The 23513-nt window shown below is 36.9% G+C and overlaps 2 protein-coding genes and 1 long non-coding RNA gene across 12 annotated transcripts in view; 2 read left to right on the top strand and 1 right to left on the bottom strand.

The window, feature by feature from the left end:
* The window catches only part of LOC124180190 (transmembrane protein KIAA1109), a 35033-nt gene extending 28358 nt beyond the window's left edge, over positions 1 to 6675 (top strand). For both annotated transcript variants that reach the window (XM_046565363.1, XM_046565362.1), the window contains 3 exons: positions 413 to 543; positions 644 to 846; positions 973 to 6675. In XM_046565363.1, coding sequence (XP_046421319.1) covers positions 413 to 543; positions 644 to 846; positions 973 to 1189 — 551 coding nt within the window. In that variant the 3' untranslated portion in view covers positions 1190 to 6675. The remainder of the gene's footprint in view (positions 1 to 412; positions 544 to 643; positions 847 to 972) is intronic.
* LOC124180194 (myelin regulatory factor-like protein) overlaps positions 4708 to 23513 on the bottom strand; it is a 48663-nt gene continuing 29857 nt past the window's right edge. For 2 of the 9 annotated variants that reach the window (XM_046565388.1, XM_046565379.1), the window contains exons 2-18: positions 15693 to 15786; positions 13023 to 13226; positions 12672 to 12760; positions 12171 to 12493; positions 11820 to 12086; positions 11443 to 11621; positions 10810 to 11026; positions 10168 to 10338; positions 9726 to 10055; positions 9370 to 9629; positions 8947 to 9288; positions 8601 to 8775; positions 8376 to 8445; positions 7909 to 8024; positions 7557 to 7813; positions 7100 to 7298; positions 4708 to 7017 (exon numbers count right to left, since the gene is read on the bottom strand). In XM_046565388.1, coding sequence (XP_046421344.1) covers positions 6943 to 7017; positions 7100 to 7298; positions 7557 to 7813; positions 7909 to 8024; positions 8376 to 8445; positions 8601 to 8775; positions 8947 to 9288; positions 9370 to 9629; positions 9726 to 10055; positions 10168 to 10338; positions 10810 to 11026; positions 11443 to 11621; positions 11820 to 12086; positions 12171 to 12493; positions 12672 to 12760; positions 13023 to 13226; positions 15693 to 15786 — 3368 coding nt within the window. In that variant the 3' untranslated portion in view covers positions 4708 to 6942. Of the gene's footprint in view, positions 7018 to 7099; positions 7299 to 7556; positions 7814 to 7908; positions 8025 to 8375; positions 8446 to 8600; positions 8776 to 8946; positions 9289 to 9369; positions 9630 to 9725; positions 10056 to 10167; positions 10339 to 10809; positions 11027 to 11442; positions 11622 to 11819; positions 12087 to 12170; positions 12494 to 12671; positions 12761 to 13022; positions 13227 to 15692; positions 15787 to 16867; positions 16908 to 23513 lie in introns of those variants that run through there. The other 7 variants (XM_046565387.1, XM_046565385.1, XM_046565384.1 and 4 more) reach the window with 7 other exon arrangements.
* On the top strand, positions 9597 to 11012 carry LOC124180223. The gene is made up of 2 exons (XR_006870228.1): positions 9597 to 9662; positions 10139 to 11012. It is a non-coding gene; the product is annotated as an uncharacterized LOC124180223 (long non-coding RNA).

The raw sequence follows: 23513 nt of genomic DNA, 5'->3' as shown, positions 1-23513 counted from the left end.
AATATACCAATTACTATGAATGATCGATCTATTTTTCATCACTCAGTCTACATAGTAACCTTTTTCTGGAAGTCCAAATTGCTGTATTTTAGCACTATTTAACAAATACAAGTACAAATACAAATTATGCAATGTTGTATTCGATATTTAATATCGTGGTGACCCTATAAAATAAAGCTGACATTCTCTAAAGATTCATGTTATAGTAGCCATAAAAAAAAGAACCTAAAAATATTTAATAGTTGTAGAGTCTTCTAATAGCCAAATTGACAAATTTTGCATAATAACAATGGGCTTTGCGTGTAGTTTGCTTATAGTAATAACATTTTTGAGTTTTGCGTTACTAGTATGTTAAATCAAAGGTTAATACTGTACAGCGAGAACATTGTTACTTAGAATGATCTATTTATAGGTGAGAAGCCACTGGTGGAATGTAGTTTCATTACTGAATTTGAGGATCATATATTCGTGACTGTTGACGCCGAGGCCTTCTTTTTTCTACACGACCTTATTACCTCTTACGTGAAAGAAAAGGAGAGAGTGGTAAGTATTTTATTTCAATCAATTAGAATACGCATGTGTCTAAAAAAATTAAGCTACAATTCTAATCTACAAGATGAGCCACTTTTATTGTTTTCTCCAGCACGCAATGCAGGGCGCCAGAGCATACAGTCCAGACCCGCAAGAGAGACGGAACGCCAATTTAAATACTTCTAATGCCTCGACAACATCGGCTGTAACTACTGAAGATGAACGAAAACGAAAGCAATTTGACCCTGCCGAAATGTTCATTAAGGATTGGAGATCGTACAGATGCAAAACATGGCACTTGGAGCCTACTGTTAGGTGAGTATCATCGAGGTCAATTTTCTTGATTCAATTGTTCATACACAGCTGATTTGTAACAAAGAGTTTTAGCCTGAGTATAATTTTGTACCTCATGCTTATATTCAACTTCACCATACGTTCTAGACTATTATCATGGGCTGGGAAAAGCATAGAGCCTTACGGTATTGATTACATATTACAAAAACTGGGATTCGCTCATGCACGAACAACAATTCCAAAGTGGATTCAGCGCGGATTTATGGATCCCTTGGATAAAGTACTAGCTGTACTGATGATACGAATGGTTTTGGCTGTCCGTGAAGACACACCCGATGAAAAGGATCGTAAAAAAGAAAAATAAGATTCAAATAAAGCAAATATTACTCTTTATTATTTTTATTACTACTGTTCATTACAATAACAAGAAGTTTTTGCAATTTGAAATTCAGTATCCACACTTCTAGTTATGAAAGCATTAAATTCAAATATTGTAGAATACTTTCACGTTTCTACAGACATAGCTTCAACGAAAAACTTGATTAAAACGTGTGTATACCAAATTTACGATAAGTCAGAAGTAGAATACAGAAATGACTTAGTGAAATGTAACGTAAGTTGAGAATGGGGATGTTTGTATCAGAGATAATTACATAACGTTTTCCCATTTGTAGTTTTACTCAAAGTTATGGAATTGAATTAGAATTCTATACCTGCTATACATATGCTGTTGTATATAATACGTAGAGATTTGAATATTAAGATCATTATAATTGACGTTTTCTAAAACAATTATTAAGAGTATCATTTATTATGTGCAGCTGTACACCGATCAATAATCTGTATTTTTTCTTCATGTTATATACATGTCTGATGGTTTATATAATCTTTCTGATATCCAAATAGGTCAGATTATGTATATCTCTTTGCAGATTGTAACACAAGTTTTTTTATACTCACATTTCGATTGTACTTTGAGATTCTGGCCTAGACGATCAGTTACTCTAAATAAATGAAACGTAGGAGTACGTTTGTGACGTCACAGTTATGGGCACCATTAACAGTTTTATTGTTTGGGTTGTACCGAAAGAAGAGTTCAATAATGAGAGATATTTCAGATTGCTTTACAGATAAGCGAGCTAGCGGTTTGATATTTATAAATTTCATATATTTTTGGCAAAAAGGATGATGCGAATCAAATTTCTTCACTATTTAAAGAGTTCACAACTATGTATTAATTCACATCAACTAAACCAAAGTCTCAAAGTTCAAGATTCTCTTTTGTTATTGTAATTGTAATAGGCTATAAAATGAAAAAAAAATCCGTTAAAGTATGTACTGTTAGTTTTTGTACCTCTTGAATAACTAAATGACACGATGCGATTCGTGAATCAAATTGATATTAAGTTAGAAGCAGCTTATTCGACATTAGTTACATTCCACAAAATGTCAGCTGATCTATCTTACAAACCTTATGTTGAGGAACGGTTTTCAATCCATAATCAAGTACAAATCTCTGCAGCTGCTATCACGGCTTTACGGCTTTCTCAGAAATCCAAGCCATGCAAGTTTTCATGATGTAATTTATATTATTTATGGAGATTTGCCATTCAATTTGGGGATAATATTTTACGGTGATTCCATTAGGGAAAGGCCACTTTGGACTCCAATTAATAAACCGAAAATAAGCAGAAGCCGTATTGGACACAGACCGATTAGATACCAATATGTATTGGAGACAGCCCAATTGAACACCAGCTGTGTTACGGGCAGGGCCCCATCAAGCCCCAAGGATTGAATAAACGTATTTAAATGCTTGATTAAAACAAAAATTGTCAGACGTGAAAAAGTAATGCTGACGTCCCATTTTTAGACCGATGCGGAAAACGAAAGACCCTCCTGTCTGAAGTCTGAAAATGGGACTGCAACATTAATTTTCTAAGTCTGAAAATTTCAGTATTAATCGAGCATTCAAATATATTTATTCAATTTTTGAGGTCTGATGAGGCTGTACTCACAACTACGCTGGTGTTCAATCGGAATTGTGTCGAATAAATCTTGGTGTCCAATACAGCTTCCAATTAAGTTTGATATCGAATAATGCCGGCGTCCAACCGGGGTTTACCCTTTTATTATATTTGTTTCTTACACTCGTACTCGTATCAGTACTTGCAATAAGATAACTGAACAAAAATTTGACTCATTCAAAGTCAAGTAAACGAAATACCTATGTGAACGACAATTCAACGAATCTTGATACTGTGCTTTACTTTTTTAGTTATAACAGTACAGTGCTTTGAGACCCATAGTCGAAATTGAAAATAAAAAGAAACCCATTAATTCCACGTCTACTATGTACAAAAAAATTCACCAGTAGGGGAAATACAAAGTAGAGAATTATAATGAGAGCAAGGTACATATTCGAGTGAAGCTTATACATCACTCGATGACGATAATTTCATCCATGTACAAATGGGATTTGGGTTGTAATAATTCCATTATTAATTGTTTTCTTACGAATCAGTTAACGTAGCGGATACACATTGACCGTGAATTATGAAACAAGATAAACTCATTGTACAGATTCATGTATTTTTTTTTAGTATTCTAGTTGTATGCTCCAGATTAATTTTATAATTGTCTTAATATGTACAAAATGTAAATTTTCACTTATTTATAAATTTGTATCATATAATAGAAGTCATCATTATTTATTGTTATTGTTGTGATAACAATACCAAAATTATAATAAATGGACACATTATATATATATATGTGCAGCAAATACTGAGATCGAAGTATTGGACATTCAATGCTTGAATTATCCCTAGACCGAAAGGTAAATTATATATGTGTCGATGATCTCTTAATTATTTTACTTCACGTAAGACTTGTGAATGATTAGTGTGCTGTTAATGCGTAGTAGATATTAGCATTAACCTATCATTTTGGAAATAACGTGGAATTCGGCGAGGAGAGTATAGATTGATTGAGCAATAACCAATGAACAAATGTTTACTCCTAGAGCAGTATCATTTATTCTGCTATGAGTACAATAATACAATTTTCGTATCATAGATTTGTAATGATAACATGTTTATTATTATATTACTGAATATGTTTGCTTTGCATATATATACACACTCACACATATATAAATGTCTGGATGTGTGTGTATATAATAATTCATATTTATATAATGAAATATACATTACACTGTATATCTTAATAATAGTTAACATTAATTTATATTAGCCTTTCAATATCTACTGTGACAGGAAGTTTCAAGACTAGCAAAGTAGGTATTTGTTTTTTATACAAAAAAATGACGGTTTGCTGTAAAACAGGATTAGTATAAAAATTAACAAAATTACCCTTCATTTTTTATAGAGAATCAATTAGAAATATATCGAATGCGTCAAGGCAATAGTTGCTTTATTAAATGTGCTATCAAATTATGGAGCAAAACAATATTTACTTGTATACTTATTTACCGTGAAAATCAAACCACAGATTTTCTATTTTTAATTCTTGAATGTGAATATCTTTGAAATTACAACGTTTTTCACACATATTTCTTTAAATTCATATTCATTACAGAAAGTGATTGAATAGTTGATTACGATTGGAACTATCAGGTTGGATAAATTCATACGTATAGTTTCTACGATTGAAGCACACATTGTTACTTATTTAAATAACACGAAATTGATCTATTTTTTCCATCCATACTTTACATCTACAACTTAAGTAACGATAAATACGTTTTACTAATTCTCAAAGTAAATATGATTTGGCGAACATAAGAAAAAACGTTCAGAATTTACGACACTGAAATGTGCTGTTATAAGCGAAGTTTAATAGAACTTTTTTGACGAAAAATATGTGTTCAATTCGGAACAGGCGTTCTTATATATTACATTTATCACTTGAGACTTAGTTTTAAGCTAAAGAACGCTACAGGATTGCGTGAGATTGCAAATTTCAAGACAATCTAGCACTCCGAATCATTGTACGGAATTACTTTTATAAATAAGCTGGCGATAATGAAAAATCCGCAAAAATAATATCGGACGCGTATCTTGCTTTCAATGTCACTTTATCAAACCCAATCAATGTATTCAATTAAAAGACTATCCACTTTCTCCGGTACAAAATTTGCTACAGTTATCGCAACTCTGATCAAATATATGTACAAGATTTTAGAAAGGTAACCGGTTTAATTTGGTTTAACGGTTGAAAATATTTGTTTACGAGATTGTTTGTGTAAAATAATATAGGTAGATCAATATGGATTTTTTTAATGAGATCCAATTATATAACGAACTAGGCAATTCAGGATTTGACTTCCATCTTGACAGAGATAGTATATGTGTGAGAAGGTATATTAAGTATATTTAGGGCAAACATCGTTTACCACAGTAATGAATATTGAAATTGTAATAAAGTATTATACAATTCAGATGATACAATACTTTCAATACTACATGAGGCTATAACAGAAGCCTTAACTTAACTTATTATTATTAAATTACTTCATATTACAGTTTGAATCATATAATTTATGTAATATATTACTAACGTGTATGTACAAACCACTAGTGTCTATAACTTAAAGACTAAACATTTCTATCATTACGGTTAGTTTGTAGTTTGCAAATTCAGTTGCTAATGAATAATAAATTTACATATGGGCCACAATGATGGAGAAATAGTACAAATATTATCTAACTGCAAAGTCGAATTTATTCACAGCTTTGCTAGTCTACTTGATTCGTTGAAACAAGCTATCCGCTAAAATTGCATCTTGTAATTCTTCACAGGTAATTTTAATTCAATATCGAATTATTTGGAATAAGAAAATGTATAAATGCATATTTTTGACAAATAAGTATTATGTTTCATTTATAAAATTTTGAGAGTTGCAGTTTGCATAACTTTTTGGCTATAATTCATGTAGTCTCCGAAGAATACTATCAGACATTGAAGCACTGATTTATAAATTTTCCAATTCATACTGATTGCGATTATACCGTACTTGCACTTGCACTGTGTTTGGTTCGAGATATAATTAACATGTACTTCCTTATATTTATCGCTTATCATAGAAAAACGATGATGATGATGATGATGATGATGATGATGACGACGACGATGCGGACGACAACGATGATGATAATGATAATAATTATGAAAATAATAATAACAGAACAGTTTTAATTCACAGGTCAAAATCATAAATACACCACGAAACAACTTAAAAGTTAAAGACTTATAACTTATATAACAGTGAAAAAATGTACAAATGTGTGTTCTAATATTTTCATACTACACAGTAGAATACAAAAATGGAATAAGTAGACTCATATACTTTGTTCTGAATATGATGAATCTTAGAGAAACGGTTCTTTCACTACTTTGTATGAAAACCTCTAATAATATTATATAACACTTGATTTCTACTATATAACTTTTGGAACTATTTAATTATTTTATAGTATAACAGATTTTTTTAAATACTATAAAATACTTTGAATAATCAATTGTAGCTTACTACCCAGTAATATGTATTTTTCATGTCCATCAATTTTCAACAAGTATATCAGAAATATTTTTACATAGTCTCTATGTACGGACGTGTCCATCTACATTCACGTGTTTCTCTCTTAACAATGAATTATGAAATTTTTGCATACTCAATCATCAGTTTAGGTACTGCTTGGACGGCAGAAAATATTGTGTGTTCGTTAAATAACAAATACATAAAACATATCGAAATCAAGTTTTTCTTTTTACGTTTCATGTGAATAACACCCATCAGACAGTATTTTATTTCTCGAGATTCGATCAGTTAGGATCTAAAAAATATATTTAAATCCAACGTAGTCAATTTATAATACATACAACAATATATTGCATCAGGATTCTCTCATTTTGAGATTTAATAAATTAACTTACGTATCTTTTTTAGGTATCATTAACCGAAAGAGGACACACGTAATGTAGATGTAGAAAACTTTGTCTTTTGTTTATGACGAACTTTGAAACGTAGAATATATCAAGCTCGATTTATAACTCGTAGCACTTTCGAAACATGTGATACACAAATTTTTAACTTCATTCTTCACAGTCACGATAAAAGTTTAAAGTAAATTCCATATAATCACCACCATGCTGGCTGTTGCATAAATTCTGTAACAGAAACCAAATATTACAAGAAACTGATTATAGTAGAGTACTGTCGTTTAGAATGTATTTTTGATTTTAATTCTACCTCTTTCGGTCGCATACTGGATAGTCTGAATGTCAAGGTCTTCCTTAAATAGCTGGCAACATCTAAGGAAAATGTTCCACCATCAACATTGGTTAAGGTTGGTGGATATTGCTGTTGAGTGTTATAGCTGCATCCAACACTCTCATCAGTCGCTAAGTTTGCTGATGGAGGGCATTGCTCTACATTCTGCTGAATTCCTCTGTGGAAATGATTTATGGGCTTGGTAACGTATATTGAAATTCTGTCAAATTTTTGATCATGCAATTAGCTATCAAAAATCACTGAAGAGTAAATTACTTGTAAAATCATCAAAGATTAGGCAAAATTACCATAAAAAATAACGTTAAGTTGACGTTCGTAAAATCTTGCGTAATTAAATTCTACATTGATAAGTTTAAACATAATCCCAAAGATTATCTCAATATTTAAAAATGAATAATGTAGTGACTACACATACACAAACTGCAGGGTGACCTGGGTGTCTGGCATATACTTAGACAGAGGTATGTTGCAGCTATAATTGTTTGGTGTGTTTGGTGAAAATGCAGAGCAATATCTCTGATCAAGTGAAGCATTGAATCCATTTCCTATGAGATAAAGTGAGGGTCTTGGCTCAGGTGGTATTGATCCGGCAGCATTGCTTGCAAACTCACGCCAGTCTCCACCACCTGCTGCTTCACGTCTCGAACGCAAATGAAGGTACTTATAGGTATTCTGCAATAGGAGCGTTAAGTATAAGTATCGTCATCTTTTCATTACATACATGACCATGCTTTTTTATACATATTATAAATATCAAAATATTTCACCTCTTTTAATAGTACCTGGGTGTCAGGGTCCGATGGTGTAATTCTGTTCTGAGAACTTTTTCCGCTTTTCCGTTTGTCTTCAGGAATAATACTCAACGGCTGCACTAAATGATCTGCTGAGAACAAGTGATACGATATTCAGTATTGAATTCACATGAGATATCAGTCGGGCCGATATTAAAGTTAATATTAGATTAGCCGTATGCATATAAAACCTCTCTAGTGAAAGAGAGCAGGTAAATATTTTTTATCAAAAATTCAAATAAAATTACATCTACCTATGGGGCATTCCATGTACACTCGACCAATGATTTGCCCTTACCATTTTCGATTTGCTTCAGGATTTTTTATACGATTTGCGAATCTCAAAAAAGCACTACAATATTGAAATTTAGTAGATGCTGATTAACTAAGTCTTTGTAATATGACTTTTCAGAGATAATTCCAAAACAGTATATTAAACTTACAAAGCGATTTCTTTTGTAGTTGGAGATCAGGTGCTTTCAGTTGGGGAATTTCAGATGTGCAGCAGTAGACCTGCAATTAGAGAAAGTGATTAAATAAAGCTTATAATTATATACGGTTTGTTTTTTATACAAGGTCGAAATTGTCATTATCCAATAATGATACAGATTAAACAAATTTTTTTTCTGTGTCCAAGATTGATGTTATTTACTTTTTCATATTTTTACCTGACAGCGACTGTCGAGTTCAGAGTATCGAGAAATACATTCTGCTGGCTTCCCTAATGCTGCAGGTTTTTCGACTATTTGCGAAGCATCCTCGTCAGTTGCAGAATAATTCTCATACACGCTGCTTGGAACTTGTCCCTGACCAATTCTATCCAACCAGTTATTATCATACTCACTGTAATAGATAATTGTACAGAACAGAAATCAAGATTGGGCCTAAATGATCAAGAGTGCCAAAAGAATTGTGAAAACAAATTTTAAACAACGAGCTTAAAGTCGGTTTTAGGATCGGGAAACCACTTCCATATCAAGGTTCGGGGAATACAAATTATGTAAAAAATGATACCTTGGTTTTTCAGGTCTTGGTTGAGGCCTTGTGTGTCCCGGATACCATGTAGTCTCCTTTGAGTAAAGCTGTTGTTTTGTGATCGGAGCTTGCGTAGAAATCATGCTGCTTTTCGTGAAGGTCTGGGCACTTGAGCCTTTTGTATAAACTCCAAGAGATGTATGAGATGGCGGTAGAGTACTATGTAGAAGGGGATTGAACTGCGGATCGTATCCAGGTTTATTTGGTACGGTTGGTGCACGTGATGCTCCTACAGACAACATGCCATCACTTGCTGCCGGAGACGGATTGTAATTGCGTTTCTGATATTCCAAAAAGTATAATGTGGCCATTGCTACAAGACTGTGAACAAAGAATTTAAGTGAGGATTAATCTTCGCTATCGCGTTTAATGAGACCCATATTTCTAATGAATAATAATTACCAGAAGGCCATTATGAGAATGAGTATAACAATAACGATTTGAATAAATTTGTTGCTGCAGAGAAGTTCCTCATCTCTTTCAGGCCTGCTGCACCGTCGAGGAATTGTAGATTTAGCTCCAATGGAAGGTGCGTATTTACTGCTTGAAATGCTCGAAACTGTACTAACCGAGCTTTTTAGGCTGTCTCCTCTCTTTAATTTTGCTAACCGCTTGTTAATTTTTTCTAGCTGATCAATTCTGGTTTCCAAGCTGTCCGTTACCTTTAAACAGAACCATCCAGGCGATAACATCAGGTTGGTGTAACAAGTTTTGTAAAATAGATAAAACTTGAACAATGGTAAGGACATAGCTTTCACCTTGCAAAGTTCTTTCACAGCACCGATATTTTCCATAAATATTCTCTCTTTGTTAACTACCAAAAAATTATCTATCCTCTGCCCATTTGGCAAAACGATATCTCCTGCGGGTAAAACAGCTTCTGGCAAAATCCGTTGGACTTCTTGTGCAATGACACCCGTATCTTCCTGAGGCTTTATTCCCAGACCAGAATGTAATGCGAACTCAGGAGCATAACGATACCGAACTACTCGTAGTTGCTGGACATTTCTTAGCTGCTCTCTTGTGTCAACCTCTTCAACATTCTGCTTCGCTCTCACGTCGCTCGGTTGTACGATATGTCCTGTTAACTGAGTATATTGTAAATCTTGTTAATTTCATACTATAATTCGAACATCGATTTAAAAACTTTATAATTCTAATCTTCAATAAGGTCCAAATAAGGGGTGGTCGTTGTTATACCTTCATATTCCCATGAACTACGAGAGCTTCGTCAGGCCTGTCTGTGTTTATTCCAACTCTTCCAGCATGATAAACACTGTCAGGAGCAGCACCTCGTTGCCATCCCCCCTCAGCACCAACACCGCTTCCTTCAGACTCAAATTGCCCAGGATTGCTCGCCTGCGTAAAAGCCTAGTGACTTTACAGCTGTTCCACTCAAAGATTTTACTACCATATCAACTTGGCGGTATGAAACGAACACATAAGACATTTTTCAGTGCTAACAGAAAGTCAACCAAATGTTTGTAAAATTTAGAATAGAAGTACTATTTCTGGCCAGGTCTTGGAAAATTATATAATATTTTTATACAACAGTGCGATACCTTTGGGTTTTTTCGATGCATATTATTACTTGCAAATTTGTCGTTTCGATCGCAAAATTCATAGTCCACTAGTGTTAATATCAAGCTGATTCTTGAAAAAACGGCTACAAATGGTACAATAGCCAAAAACTGTACGTGTCCCTTAATGCCGATTGATAAATTATTACGAAGTGGAAAAAAATTTTCAATGCTCCAAGATGAATTCATGCGAGCACCAAAAATGTTGCTAATATTATAAAAAATATTGTGCTATTGGCATAGTTAAAGTTACTCCACTTACCCTGACAATGATCCGTTCGGAGGCATGGGCAACAACTTGATAGCTTGCGTGATCAGCAGTATGAGCATGCAAGCCAACGACTAAGTGGAAATACCTCTGGTCTGGATTTGGTTTTCCTTTCTTTCTCATGTTATTGCTTGTTGTTTCACTAAAGTGCAGACGACCTACTGTCACCTTAGTGACACGTTCACCTCCCAATTCAACCCTAGAACCGGCTCTGTTTTAGCGTAATGTGGGAACAAAGTAAAACGAAAAAGGCAATAAAATTTTGCAACAAAATGGCCTAAATGTCAATTGCTAAATTGCGTAGTTTGTATGAAGAGTATAGGTAAATCCATTCAAATGATCTTGATGGCAACACTAAAAAAAAATACTTAAATAATCGTAATACATCAAATCTTTTCCCCTATACTCTTATTCACACTGATTGCGTCCAGCTTACGAACACAAGTTATATTTTTATATGAAAATATAAAAACAATTATATAAATACTTTTATTGTCATAGAGTAACAGATATCAAATGCTATAAATACAATTCAAGCATCATTAAATACCGAACGATCGTTTTTAATAATGTGCCACATTTATTGCAAAGATATCTATGTCTCAATTGATTTCATTTTATACTTACACCACTGGATGAAAAGGTTTTTTGCTCCTATCGCTTTGACTCTGTTCTACTCTGATTGTTTGTGTTGGAGACTCCACTTTAACACCATAAAAGTGTAGTTGAAAACTGCTGATCTTTTTCAAACCTTCACCAGTTTTGACAAATACTGCTTCTCCTTGCAATTGTGCACGGCATGTGATCTTGAATGGATGACAATGACATTATTGGACAAAAGTTACGCAAGTAACATACCGCTATCGATGGAAATTAATAAATTCCTCTTTTCTGATTACAATGATTGCTAACGAAAATCACTAAAAAATTGACAGCTTCCTAATTTATTAAATACTTTCTGTAAAACTGCATATTAAGAAGGTAGTTAATAATTGCCAACTAACCTGGAAATGATTCTTTTTCTGACAAACGAAAGCGTCATCTGAATTACTGAAATTGAACCCCTTATCCGCATCAACTCTATAATATGGTACAGGTAGTTCTTTAAGATTGTGGTCACAGAGAGCATGCCATGAAGTTTGTTGGAACGGATGAAATCGAATGCACTGGTAACTGGCATCTACGTAATTGTTGTCCCCTGAAACTTCATCCCCATCCAATACTGCGTTGCTACTACTGCAGCTATGCTCCACCGTTCCAAGTTCTGGCTCCTGTTTTGAACGAATCGAGTGATTACCGCTGTAATGCTGGTTCAATTGAGAATCGATACAGTCTGGAATATTGTTCAACGCTACCTGCTTGACGTGGATGAGTCCATCTTGACTAAGTTTTCTTTTCTTAGGTCCAGACTGCAGCGAGGAATAGAGAGTTGTTATGCCCCCGGGACTGTGTTCATGTGGCAAGGATACGAGAGAAGCTCCTAATTGCGGTTGCGTAGGTAGCGTAGGAGTGCTAGGAGCCAAGAGAGGCGTAAGGACAGGGTGCGTCAGAAGAAGTTGATCATTGGACGGAGCCAATGCTCTGGGTGAAGGTGGCAGTGGGCCAGGTGCGTAATTTGTAGCATTTCCTGGGTGGTGTAACAAGATCTCTTGAAGAGCTACCGACTTTTGATCTAGGACTGAGAATATTTCAAACATTATGGTTAGCGTTTGACAGGGGTTTTCGGGCTTATTGCCTTTTTATGCACAATCAATCTGCATGGTTCAAGAGTTAGGCAGCGTATACCTACTTTTTGTTTCGAAAGAAATTTCATAATTGTCATTACTTGTTTCGTAACGAAAAATTTTCTGACTTACGTGGAGAATGTACATGAGATTCGTGATGCCCAGGTGGTGAGTAAGGTGGTTCACTTCCACTATCTGGTGGACTTTCTGGAAGTGAGTGTCTAAAAAAAAAACACAGGAAATCAGTAGCTATCGGACAATTCTGAACAGATTCCTGTGAACAAATTATATTACAAGTGAAAATATGCGCGGATGGGGTGAGTAAAAAACACGAGGACCACATCCGTTATATTTGGGCATCAGGAAATGTTCCGGTTATGCAAAATTGAATTTTAACAGAAACGTCAACTCGTTTGGTAGAGGAAATCGATTGTACCGAATGTTTAGAAATATTAATCTATCAAACCTTAACCCTGTACTTACGGATGAACGTAGGTTTGTGGATCTTTGTAAGAATTCGACGAAGTTACGTTGTTTGTGACGGTTGTTGCTACCGAAACAGGGTTTTGGGTAATCGGCGACGGCAATCTGGATGGTTGCTGCTGCGTCGCCGTCGCTTCCTGCACCCTGGAGCTCGTATTTGGTGCAACACCACCCTCATTGTGGGCGAGGGTGTGTGCAAAATATCTGAATAAAAATATAACAAGATTTTTGTCAATGAATGAGTTTAACGAAATATGCGGTCAATATTAGTTGCATCAAGAGTATCGCGATAAGAAATTAAGTGTTATTCTCAAACTTTTGGGTGGAGAAAAATCCGTATCCAAATTAACTATAGGTATGTTTCAGTTAAATAACAGGCATTCGAAAACAATTTTTCTCTTCGTGTGGATATTGCCGAGTACCATTTTTCTTCCCTACCCTTTACACAAAACGTCGTGCAATCCTAATCTATGATAAAAATCTGTTTCAGAAAAAAAAATCGACTTTATTTCTACACGGTTACATTCTTCAAAGGACAAAGTATTTCAGAACCCATAAGACGTAGGGGTTCAAGTTCGCTTGACAATCCGCCAAGCATGACTCTCTGTACGGAGACCTGCTGTGATTTCATCAATTTCATCCAGACTAAGTGTCATTACGTGGTTAGTCGTGTCGCCCTCATCACTCTGACCGGAGTGTATTGAAACCTACACACACATAGGTACACACAGTTACGCATTCTGACATCATTTGCCTACCGATACCAGTTTAAGCTGGATGAAAATCTTTTGTAGCTAGACGATATTATACACCGAGCATCCCGCATCTTCCATCTGCACATCCGGTTGCACTTTTTATTTCTACCTATCCGTACAATCCAGATTCATCACGAGCATATGCTTACGACGACCTACAGTGATCGGTATCGCAGAGGACATCCTGACACTTTCGACTTTCTAATCTCTGGAGTGAATTCCCAGGACGCGACAGAGCCTTGGATGTGGATGCCACGCAAGACGGTGCAGCAGGCACTTCCAAATTCGTACCCGTGATTTTTTCATTTTTCACATCGGATCCGGGCCGCATTTTCTGCAACGGAAGCTTGTTTACTCACCGCGATTGTTCGTAGAAGGCCGGGAGTAACGAGACCGGAAATAGGAGGGTCGCATGGATATTTGGGGGTGTTTAAAGTGCTGCGGAGGCTCGAAATCGTGGCGTATACGTAGATAAAAACTAATCGCACCACGAGATTAATTAATAATTAATTTTTTCCAACCGATCCCGGGCTGTACACAGATGCAGTGCTCTGCGCGTCTGAGGCAGGAAATTTGTTCGTCGAACCGTGACGCAAAACTACCGAACACGTTGTCCAAATTTGTTAATCATCATAATTGCCCGAACTCGGTTCAGGGGTGTCCTGCCTCAACGCGTGTCCGCGTAAACGTTTCATGCATGAATAACTCGCCGCTCGACTGTGTCAATGGCTGCGGGATACAAAAAGAAAAAAAGAAAAGGAGAAAAAACACCTTTTAGTCGACGGACACAATGTTCCGTATATATGTATAATTTCGCGCGTAGCTACGTGAATAGAACAATCGCCATTCATAATTTAGGTACCGTTAATGAGCTATCGGAACATCGCCGCTGTACAACAAACTAAGTCAAGCGCAACAACATCGAGTGAGAACAACGTGACTGAATTCCGAGTTTCCCCGCACAGCAGCGGTGTATCTATCCGAAGCCGCATATGCCGATCTCGGCGAACTGGTTTTAAAATGCATTAGCATAAAAATTGCTATTGTAGAAATGAGCTGCCATTTGCTTCCATTCCGTTACGTAACGCGGTTGAACGTCTTTTGTACCCGGCACGCTTCCGAGCTGTTGGTCTAATTTTATTATACCTAACTCTGGTTGCCTTTTGACCACAACAATATAATTGACTACTTGGAGATCCAATAAATCCATTCCGTACAATAAACATGCCATCGCGACTGAGGAGGCTTGACCTAGAATGCTTCGAAACGTCCGCACACGCTCGGGATCAATCGTGTAATGCCAATTTGCTACGAGCTACAGGACTCGCTGTCACGTGAACCGAATAAATATTCGAAGATCGTGAATGTTTGCGTGTACGAGTAGAAAGAGAAGAAGAAAAAACGTACACGGTCAATTGGCGATTATATTTATGTACATTACAGGGTCCTCTTTTATCAATGTACAATTTGTTGCATTTATAATATCAGATATTAGTTGAATGGCTACTGCGGGATAGGATGAACTTTTGCAATTGAAAAATATTTTGTTCAAATTTCTGTGATCTTAACAAATGGTCTTTGGTAGAAACGCGGCGGGGACTTTCTAGGTATCACATTCTCACGGTATAATATAACATCTAAGCTTTGATCAAAGGTCAACGGCTTGTTGGTAATTCTTCATCCATACTTCGGTGAAACCTGAAGAAATGAACGATTTTTACACGCGTGTCGATTGACTGTCGGTTTGAGCGAAGAAAACACTGTTTTTGGTAATCCGTTTAAACAGGAGCCTTCCTTTAACCTTTAGAATTTGGTGATCCTTGGTCTGCAGTGGTCCGGGAATTCTCGTGAGTTTTGACGGATTGTTATTTCTGCTAGAAATGTTTATGGGTATATTTGACGGAATTTTACTCACGAGGCGGTCTGCTCGCTGTCGCTATTGATAAAATCCTCTAACTGTGAAAAGTCCAGCGCTTCGTTGTCAATCCCTCCGACAAAATCACCCCTTCCTGTAAGCAAAGAAAAAATCACGAGTTAACCAAATGATCTGTAGTAACTACTTTTAAAACAACGCTGGCAATTTAAAATAGTGAATCAAAGTTTCAATTTAAAAATGATCGCAACCGGATACCGATATTCGAGAAAAAGTTTCCACAACGGTTATCTCCATCGGGCAAACCTACTTCAATTTATACTTTCAAAGATCAAGGACGGGCCATACTTGCAAAAACGTGCGAAGAGTGATAAAAAGTAGAAATACATATACATGTTATATGGAGATTTCTATTCCTGTTAATTCACGTCGATTAATTGCTGCGTACGCATTAAGCTATAGGCGATTGATATTTCAACCATTATAATTATCTGACATGTTACACAAAAACCGTGATTTCGTTAGATAAAAAATATACGTTCTACGGTGTGAATTTTTTTTCTATCAAAATATACGTTATCAATTACATACAAAACGCCGTTCATTCGGCTCAACGATTCACGGAAAAAGATCGAAAATTTTGTTACGCCTGTAATTCGGAAAAAAGAAGACTAAAAATTAGCTAAAAATATGGCGTGCCCTTCATCATAATTCATCATAAAATCATGGTTTAAATTCCGTGAAATTTTCTATATCGAAAGTAAAGAAAAGAAAAACTTGCACTTTCTACCGATCGTGAGTATCTCATTGAGCCGAAGAACGATCAGCCTTGCCATAAAGTGCACAGATACAACCTTTCACAGATTCGAGTCGACTGGAGAAGCGGACGAATCTATTATTCGGTGACCTATGAATACCCGTCGAGGCCATTTCCTTGGAACTAATTGGCGTCAACTAATTCGGTATATACCTAGTACAGCAGTATTTTATTGCCTCGGGTACGCGCGTGCAAGTGCGGTAAGTAAACAACGATCAGGAGGCGCTGTTGACTAATAATACCTACGTATAATATGAAATTATTCCCTGCGTTAGATAATAGACAAAAGCTGTGACGACGAACATTAATTAACGCGAACACTCGGCGAGGTTCCGGAAAAACATGCAGATATAAATGTAACAAATTGCAGATGCCACGTTGGACGTATACACCTACTTACGTGCAACAATGCAGAAATTATCCATCGTATCTGCACGTTTGTTACAAACGCGTGGCGTTACACAAATCTCTGACAGTAAAAATAATAATAACAACAACATTAATCACAATTTTTCTATCGCCTTGTACGCAGCTGCGGTGCATGCCAGTTTATAAAATGTATAAAACGGACCTGGTACGATACAGACTCGTAAAGCATAGGCGTTGCGAACACTCGGGGGAAAAAAAAAAAAAAAACAATACGGAAAAAATCCACATTCTCCGCACGAGATTTAAAAGTTACGTTATACGGGCGTCGACGCGGATCGTGACGGCGGGTTTGGAATGCCAGAGCGTCGAGCATGCTTCCGAAGATAAGGTGATTCGTGTCCGAATTGAACTTACTTACGATAAGACAAACGTTCATTTTCGGACAGAGATCGACTTTTCGCTGTATAAAGATTGCATAATTTTTTTCAACCCGAAGAGGATTTTCTCAGTCGTTGCGATAAGCATGGCAATTACCAAATTTTGTATCAGTGTAATTACCTATCCACCTATCTTGACATTTGGGCGTAATCAAATTCATGATTGTTGCAAATCCAATGAAACACACGTTCCTCTATTCAACAGACCGATTATATTTTTTCGCTCAATCGCGAAACGAGCGTTCAGGGGATCGGAAATGCATAGGAACACTCACGTACAGACATCGGTTGCATACCTAGGCATGTAACGCAAAGAAATCAGTACGATTCCTCGAGCGAGAGGGCACAATAACAATGGTAATGAAAATATTGTTAGGTAGCTCGTCCCGAGGTTGTTATTCGACGCAGCCGCAGGCAATGTAGACCTATTCTCAAACTCGGTGAGTCTCTTAAACGCTTAAGCGACTGACTCAAGTGTCATAACTTGTCATTTCCGCCCCGTGGTTCGTCCGTTCGTGCAGGCAATACATGTATAATATGAACCCAGACGAATGTTATGAGGAGGATAAATAATTACGAAGAGGCAGTGCTGAGCGATCTTAGAAACGGCCTGTGGGACAAAAACCTGAAGGGATATACGCGCTTGGTGCTGAAAATGATTTATTTTTTTTTTACACGATTTTTATCAGTATATATAATATATATATATATATAGGTATGTATAATACCGCGGCGAATCTCGCGACGTTTCGTTGTAATTCAGAATAATTTATCCTCAGTGTTTGATTTGCACATCTTTATCGTAATCTGTCAGGCGTCTCGATATGGTTGAAAAAAATAAATCAAAATAACCCAGCCAACATTAATATGATAATAGAAACTTGTTTAATTATTCAACAACTCGACTAGGTGGAAGACAGGTTTGACATACCTGGGAAAAAAGGGTTTTTGCTTCTTTTTCTTTTTATCTGCCACTATATACCGTAAGGCAGCTTCATCTCGATTACCCGAAGAATTCGAAGGTGCTTACATCGGTCGGCAAAAAGATATGGTACATCAATCTGTAGCGTTCAATTAGGAAAGTTACTCCAACGTTTGTTCGCCCGATTACACGATTTATAAACCCATTATGTAATCCGTGACATGTTTCAAACGAATAAAAATCCCGCGCGCACCTTTCAGTGAATCGCATTATAACAGGCATTGGTGTATGAAGCTAGAGTGGAAGTTCGGATAATTTAGCCAGGGACTTTAACAAGTTCGCCAAGTGTGAAGGCTGTGCACGGCTAATGCGAAGTGAAAAAAAGTTGGTAGTAAAAAAAAAAAAAATAAAAAAAAAACCCGGTCGCTTCTTTCTACGAAGACGTGATAACACTATAGATTTAACACTACGTAGCTGTAATTTCTGACGTCATATTGCACACAGATACTATTTTGCACATTTGCCAACCAAGGGTTACGTAACGATGTTTGAACACTTTTTCAAGATCATTCGAATCGATCGGCGAAACGAGATGTTTGAAAAATATGAAAAATGGTGTTTTAAAACGCGAGTAAAGATTGAAGTCGAAAAATGGACGAAATTGCAGAGACAAAGCTTCGATGTTCCAGCCGCATGTGATATTCGTTGCTTAATTCGATCGACAAGGCCGTGTGGGTGCAATTCGCACCGCATTCATGCGTGAGTGAAATTTAAATCTGTTTTCAAATTCGAGAAATTCATATCGCAGCTACGTATGCATGTACGTATTGCGTATCCGGCGTAGAATAATATGCGCGAGACTCCCGACGGAAATAAATTATCTTTACTGCCTACTTTACTTCGACTCTCGGTTCCCAGGCTCGTGTACGTCTACGTACATACGTATAGGTATACGTGCTTATGCCGCGTTCAATTTTCATGCTTCAATGATCGCCATTTCATTACATACCTACCCCTACCTACCTGCTCGCCTATACTTCTATGCTTATCGGCATGAAATCACCATCTCTATAAATAGAAGGGATCGCACATATGCCGTGCGTGGAGGAAAAGAAAGGAAATGCGAAACCCCAATCGTATCGATAACGTCGTTTTTGAATCGAGCTTATCGCATTCTTTATGGAATAATTGAAGAAAATAAAATCTTCATCTTTTGTAAAATTTGATGAAAAAAATTACAACAAAATCCAGGGTATAGCAACAAGAATGGTTTGTGTATTGTAAAGGTTAAGAGATAACGTGATATGTGGAGAGCAAGTGTTTAGTGTGATTACAGTTGTCAATACCACATTTTCCGCTAATCATTGCAACATTAGTTATCCGTTCGTTTGTTTCACTAAATTTTTTTCGCCTGAAAAAGTCTATTTAATATCAATTTATCGTAATTGTATCAACCTCAAATTATCGTACCTAATTTCAAGAAAAAAGATTAGCGCGTGATCATAGTTACAAAAGGAATAAAACGGTAACACATGTTTGTAGATTTTTCGATTACAGATACAAAACTAATTATCACATTCTACCTAAAACTGTGTTTTCGGTTATGTTGAAAAAAAAAAAAAAAAAAGAAACAAAACATGAAAATTATAGTCAAGGATTGGGTCGATAATTACATAAGCCTCACGAATCGTTCGTATAATTCGTATCCGAAATACAAGTTCTTATAAAGTCGACGCAAATCATGCGCGATGATATTTTTCGGTGTGGGTTCTTTTTTCCTCCTTATTTTTTGCCGCAAAACGTTCCGGCTTACACCACACGTATAAGTACGTAATATGTAAGTATAAGAATAACGATTGCAAGATTCGTTACGGTTAACCATCCGTGAAACACCTTGTACATTATACCCGCTGCACACATTTGCACAAAAGCCGAACTGATGCCGTGTTTGTATTTCCGATTCGTAATCGTCCTGAAACCATGCGGTGCCCAGACCTTTAAAATCTTCAAAAGGCGCCAAAAATTTTGGCACGTATAATCGCCGAATAATTCACGGCTATGTAATTAAGGAACAGGCGTTTCAGCGGGATACAGCTGATATTTACATGTGTACTAGAGATAAAATTCCCCGACTCATCCGAGCCTTCGAATTTCAAAAGCAAACACTGAGAAAAATTTCACTTTTTATAGTAACTAGAAAAATTGAGTAAAACAGGTATCGTTAAAATAAACTGTTTGAACATTGTTGGCATTGCGAAAAACGAGGTACGCGTAAACATTTTGCGCTATCGTCGATCCTTTTTTGGTAATTGCGACGCAAAATCGGTTTGTTTGGTTTACTCTGCTCTTTTAGTTAAATAAAGCTTTAACATCAATTTATTGCTGCACAAGCGTTAAATTTTCGCAAAATTTACGAGAAAATATAGCAACAGTGATCGTAACGAGAAAGTATAGCAACGGATACTAGACTTTTCGGTAACAGCTGGAAAACTAATTTTCATTTTCTACCTAGAACTGTATTTTTCGATTGTGGTAAAAACGAAAATAGTTAAGGACCGAGCGGTAACCGGAACAAAAAATTTCTCTCAGTGCATGGATTCGTGATTATGAATAATTGACAATGACATTCGAATATCCCGTGTTCGTCGCAAAGGCGCAAAACGTTGAAACGGTGCTTTCACCGGACCGCCGAAATGTACGATCATTTGGTGATTGGCTCCCTTCTAAATGCCTCGATTGGCCGGGACTTGGAGGCCCGAATCAGGGGTTGACCAAGGCGGGGACGAGGGGTCAACCCGCCATCTAAACCGCGGGGTGCAAAGCGAGAAAAAAAAAACAACAAACAAACAAACCACCCAGGGGGTGGTTCGGAAGCTTTTGACGTCAGCCTCGGCTCGGCGATTGTGCCATCGCCGTGACAAATCTGAAGGGCAATCGGGGTGTTGCCAGGCTGCGGGGGTGGCCTATCGACCAAACACCGCCCCCGGTCGAGGCTCTATTCTTCGAGGGGCACGACGATGTTCCTCGAAACTGAGCTTGCAAGTACACGCTCCGACACACAGGCGTTCCTGAATCCAGAACGGTTGGCTAAACAAAGTGTGGCGACACGATGATACGGTGGTATAAGGAAGAAATTGGATGGATTTTAGAGGGGCAGGTACCCGCATGTGTTACGGGCCTTAGATTTATACCCTGGCATTTTATTCGTGCATGATATCTCGTCGTCCTCGCGCCGCCGTTGCTGCAGCGAATACACGTGATCCTCCATACGTTTTGGAGTTTGATTATCCGTTACATTCGTGAGCGGGAAAAGTATGCCTGCACGGATCCCACATCGCTTCGCATCGCATGCGGAAAACGGAGCAGGAACGCATATATTTCCGGGTGATTTATGGTACATACGACGAGAAATCGTCGCACGAATTGTATTCCGCAACGTAAATTGTCGTTCCTTCGAACAGACGTCGCGTGGATTCGACGTTTGTTGGGATAACGTTAGGCGAGCTTTGGAATTTTATTGCATGCGTCAAAGTCAACGGAGCGAAAAGCAAATACCCTAATTAAATTTACGACGTGTTTAAGTAATATACCGATCGGCGTATTTGGAATGGCTGATACGAATTTGCTGATTTGGGATAACGTAACTTGAACGACGAAATTTGACGTTTCTGCGGAATGAAAAACTAATCGTGCGTAACGGTACCTGCTAATTATCAATCTCGTCGTTAGAGACTTTGACGTTACGTGTATATAACAAAACGGTGCAAATCTACCTTTATTATGTACAAAATTTAACGCAGGTATCGGCACTTTTATTGTGACTGATGAAACAAAGCGACTCTGTATATATAATTGAGTTGCTTATTGTTAGAAGCAATTGTTTAGCGTTGAATCAATAATTTTTCATTTGTTTGTAATATCGTCTATGAGAAAGTTGTGTTAATAAAATCTTATATCAGCTTCAATTGCGACTATCGATGCGTTGCAAGTTGATCTTAACGAATGATTTAATGTAATTATATTTACAATACATGCAGGTCGGGAAATAAAATTTTATCGTAATTTATACTGTGTGCAGCGATTTCTCAAGCTTATGTGCTCTAGATGCACAAAGTTGTAATTCTTATTGTACGCGCGCGTGTGTGATTCTCATGTTTAGAATTTTTCGTACCTATTATACATATCCAAAAGTATTCAACTCGACGACTTTCGTCCAGTGGTTAACGTTAATTCTGATTCCATTCAAGTTTCATACACATGTCAGTCGAGAAAAAAGGATACAAGCAATTTGCACACGTAACGGTAAACGTCAGCCTTGATCGTGCGTACAAGTTTGCACAAGTTGAAAATACATCGTACGCAAATAATAATTTTTCGCGTATAATCGTGTGTACATATAAGTTGAAACTTCTTTCCATTCACGAGTTCAAGTATTCCGGTGTATAATTTATTACACCTACATCCGAAAAAATGCGTCGAAACTGTCACAGAAACGCAACATAAGAATGGATATCACAGAGATCGATGATTCGAAAATTGCAAGGACTTATTTAGAGATACAATTTACAAAAATCAAGCAGATAAAGCTGTCAAGTGGCATGGAAAGACTTTATTAGACGGTCGCTTTCACTCTCTTGTTAGCAAGATCTGACGGCCTGGTCGTTTACGACGTGTGCGTGCACGACAGAGCCAAGAAAATATCATCGGTACGTGTAGTCGATTTAAAATGTAACCGCGGAGTTTTGATAGCTGGTATAAAATTTGCATGGATTGTGTGAGTAATGCAATAATGCATACATATTTTATTACGTATGTGTTACAATGTTAAATTCCACCGCGCACGTACAACGCATACCACATAATATACCTGCATAGAAGAAAGAAAGGAAAAAATTCTTCACAGGCCGGACAGGCAAGAAGCCGGAGTTAAAAGATATTCTGTGTACCACCTATAATCGTGTCGTTGTGAATTAGAGGAAAAAAGTGAACTCTCGCTATACTTTCTCTAAACATAGTCAACGTACGAAGATATCACAAGTCGTTGCTGCTGCTGCTGCTGCTGCTGCTGCTGCGGAGGCGACAAGTAACTGTGAATGAACAAATAATGATCGATACGCTGTTTACTTTCATCATTCTTTGACGGCATATTTCCGCTGCTGCAGATGTAAGAGAGAGAGGTTTGATAAACTTGCAGTTGGGAGCATTTCTAACGCTGTGCCATTAATCGCAGTTTATACCGTAAAACCGAAGCTGAGGTACCCGACTCACCGAAAGTTGGCATACACGTTGTTTTTTACGATCAAATTATTTAATTAAAT

This window comes from Neodiprion fabricii, chromosome 4 (genome assembly GCF_021155785.1).
Source record: "Neodiprion fabricii isolate iyNeoFabr1 chromosome 4, iyNeoFabr1.1, whole genome shotgun sequence".
Lineage (NCBI taxonomy): Eukaryota > Metazoa > Arthropoda > Insecta > Hymenoptera > Diprionidae > Neodiprion > Neodiprion fabricii.
Note: the sequence above shows the minus strand (reverse complement) of the source record. Positions and strands in the feature narration are given on the sequence as shown.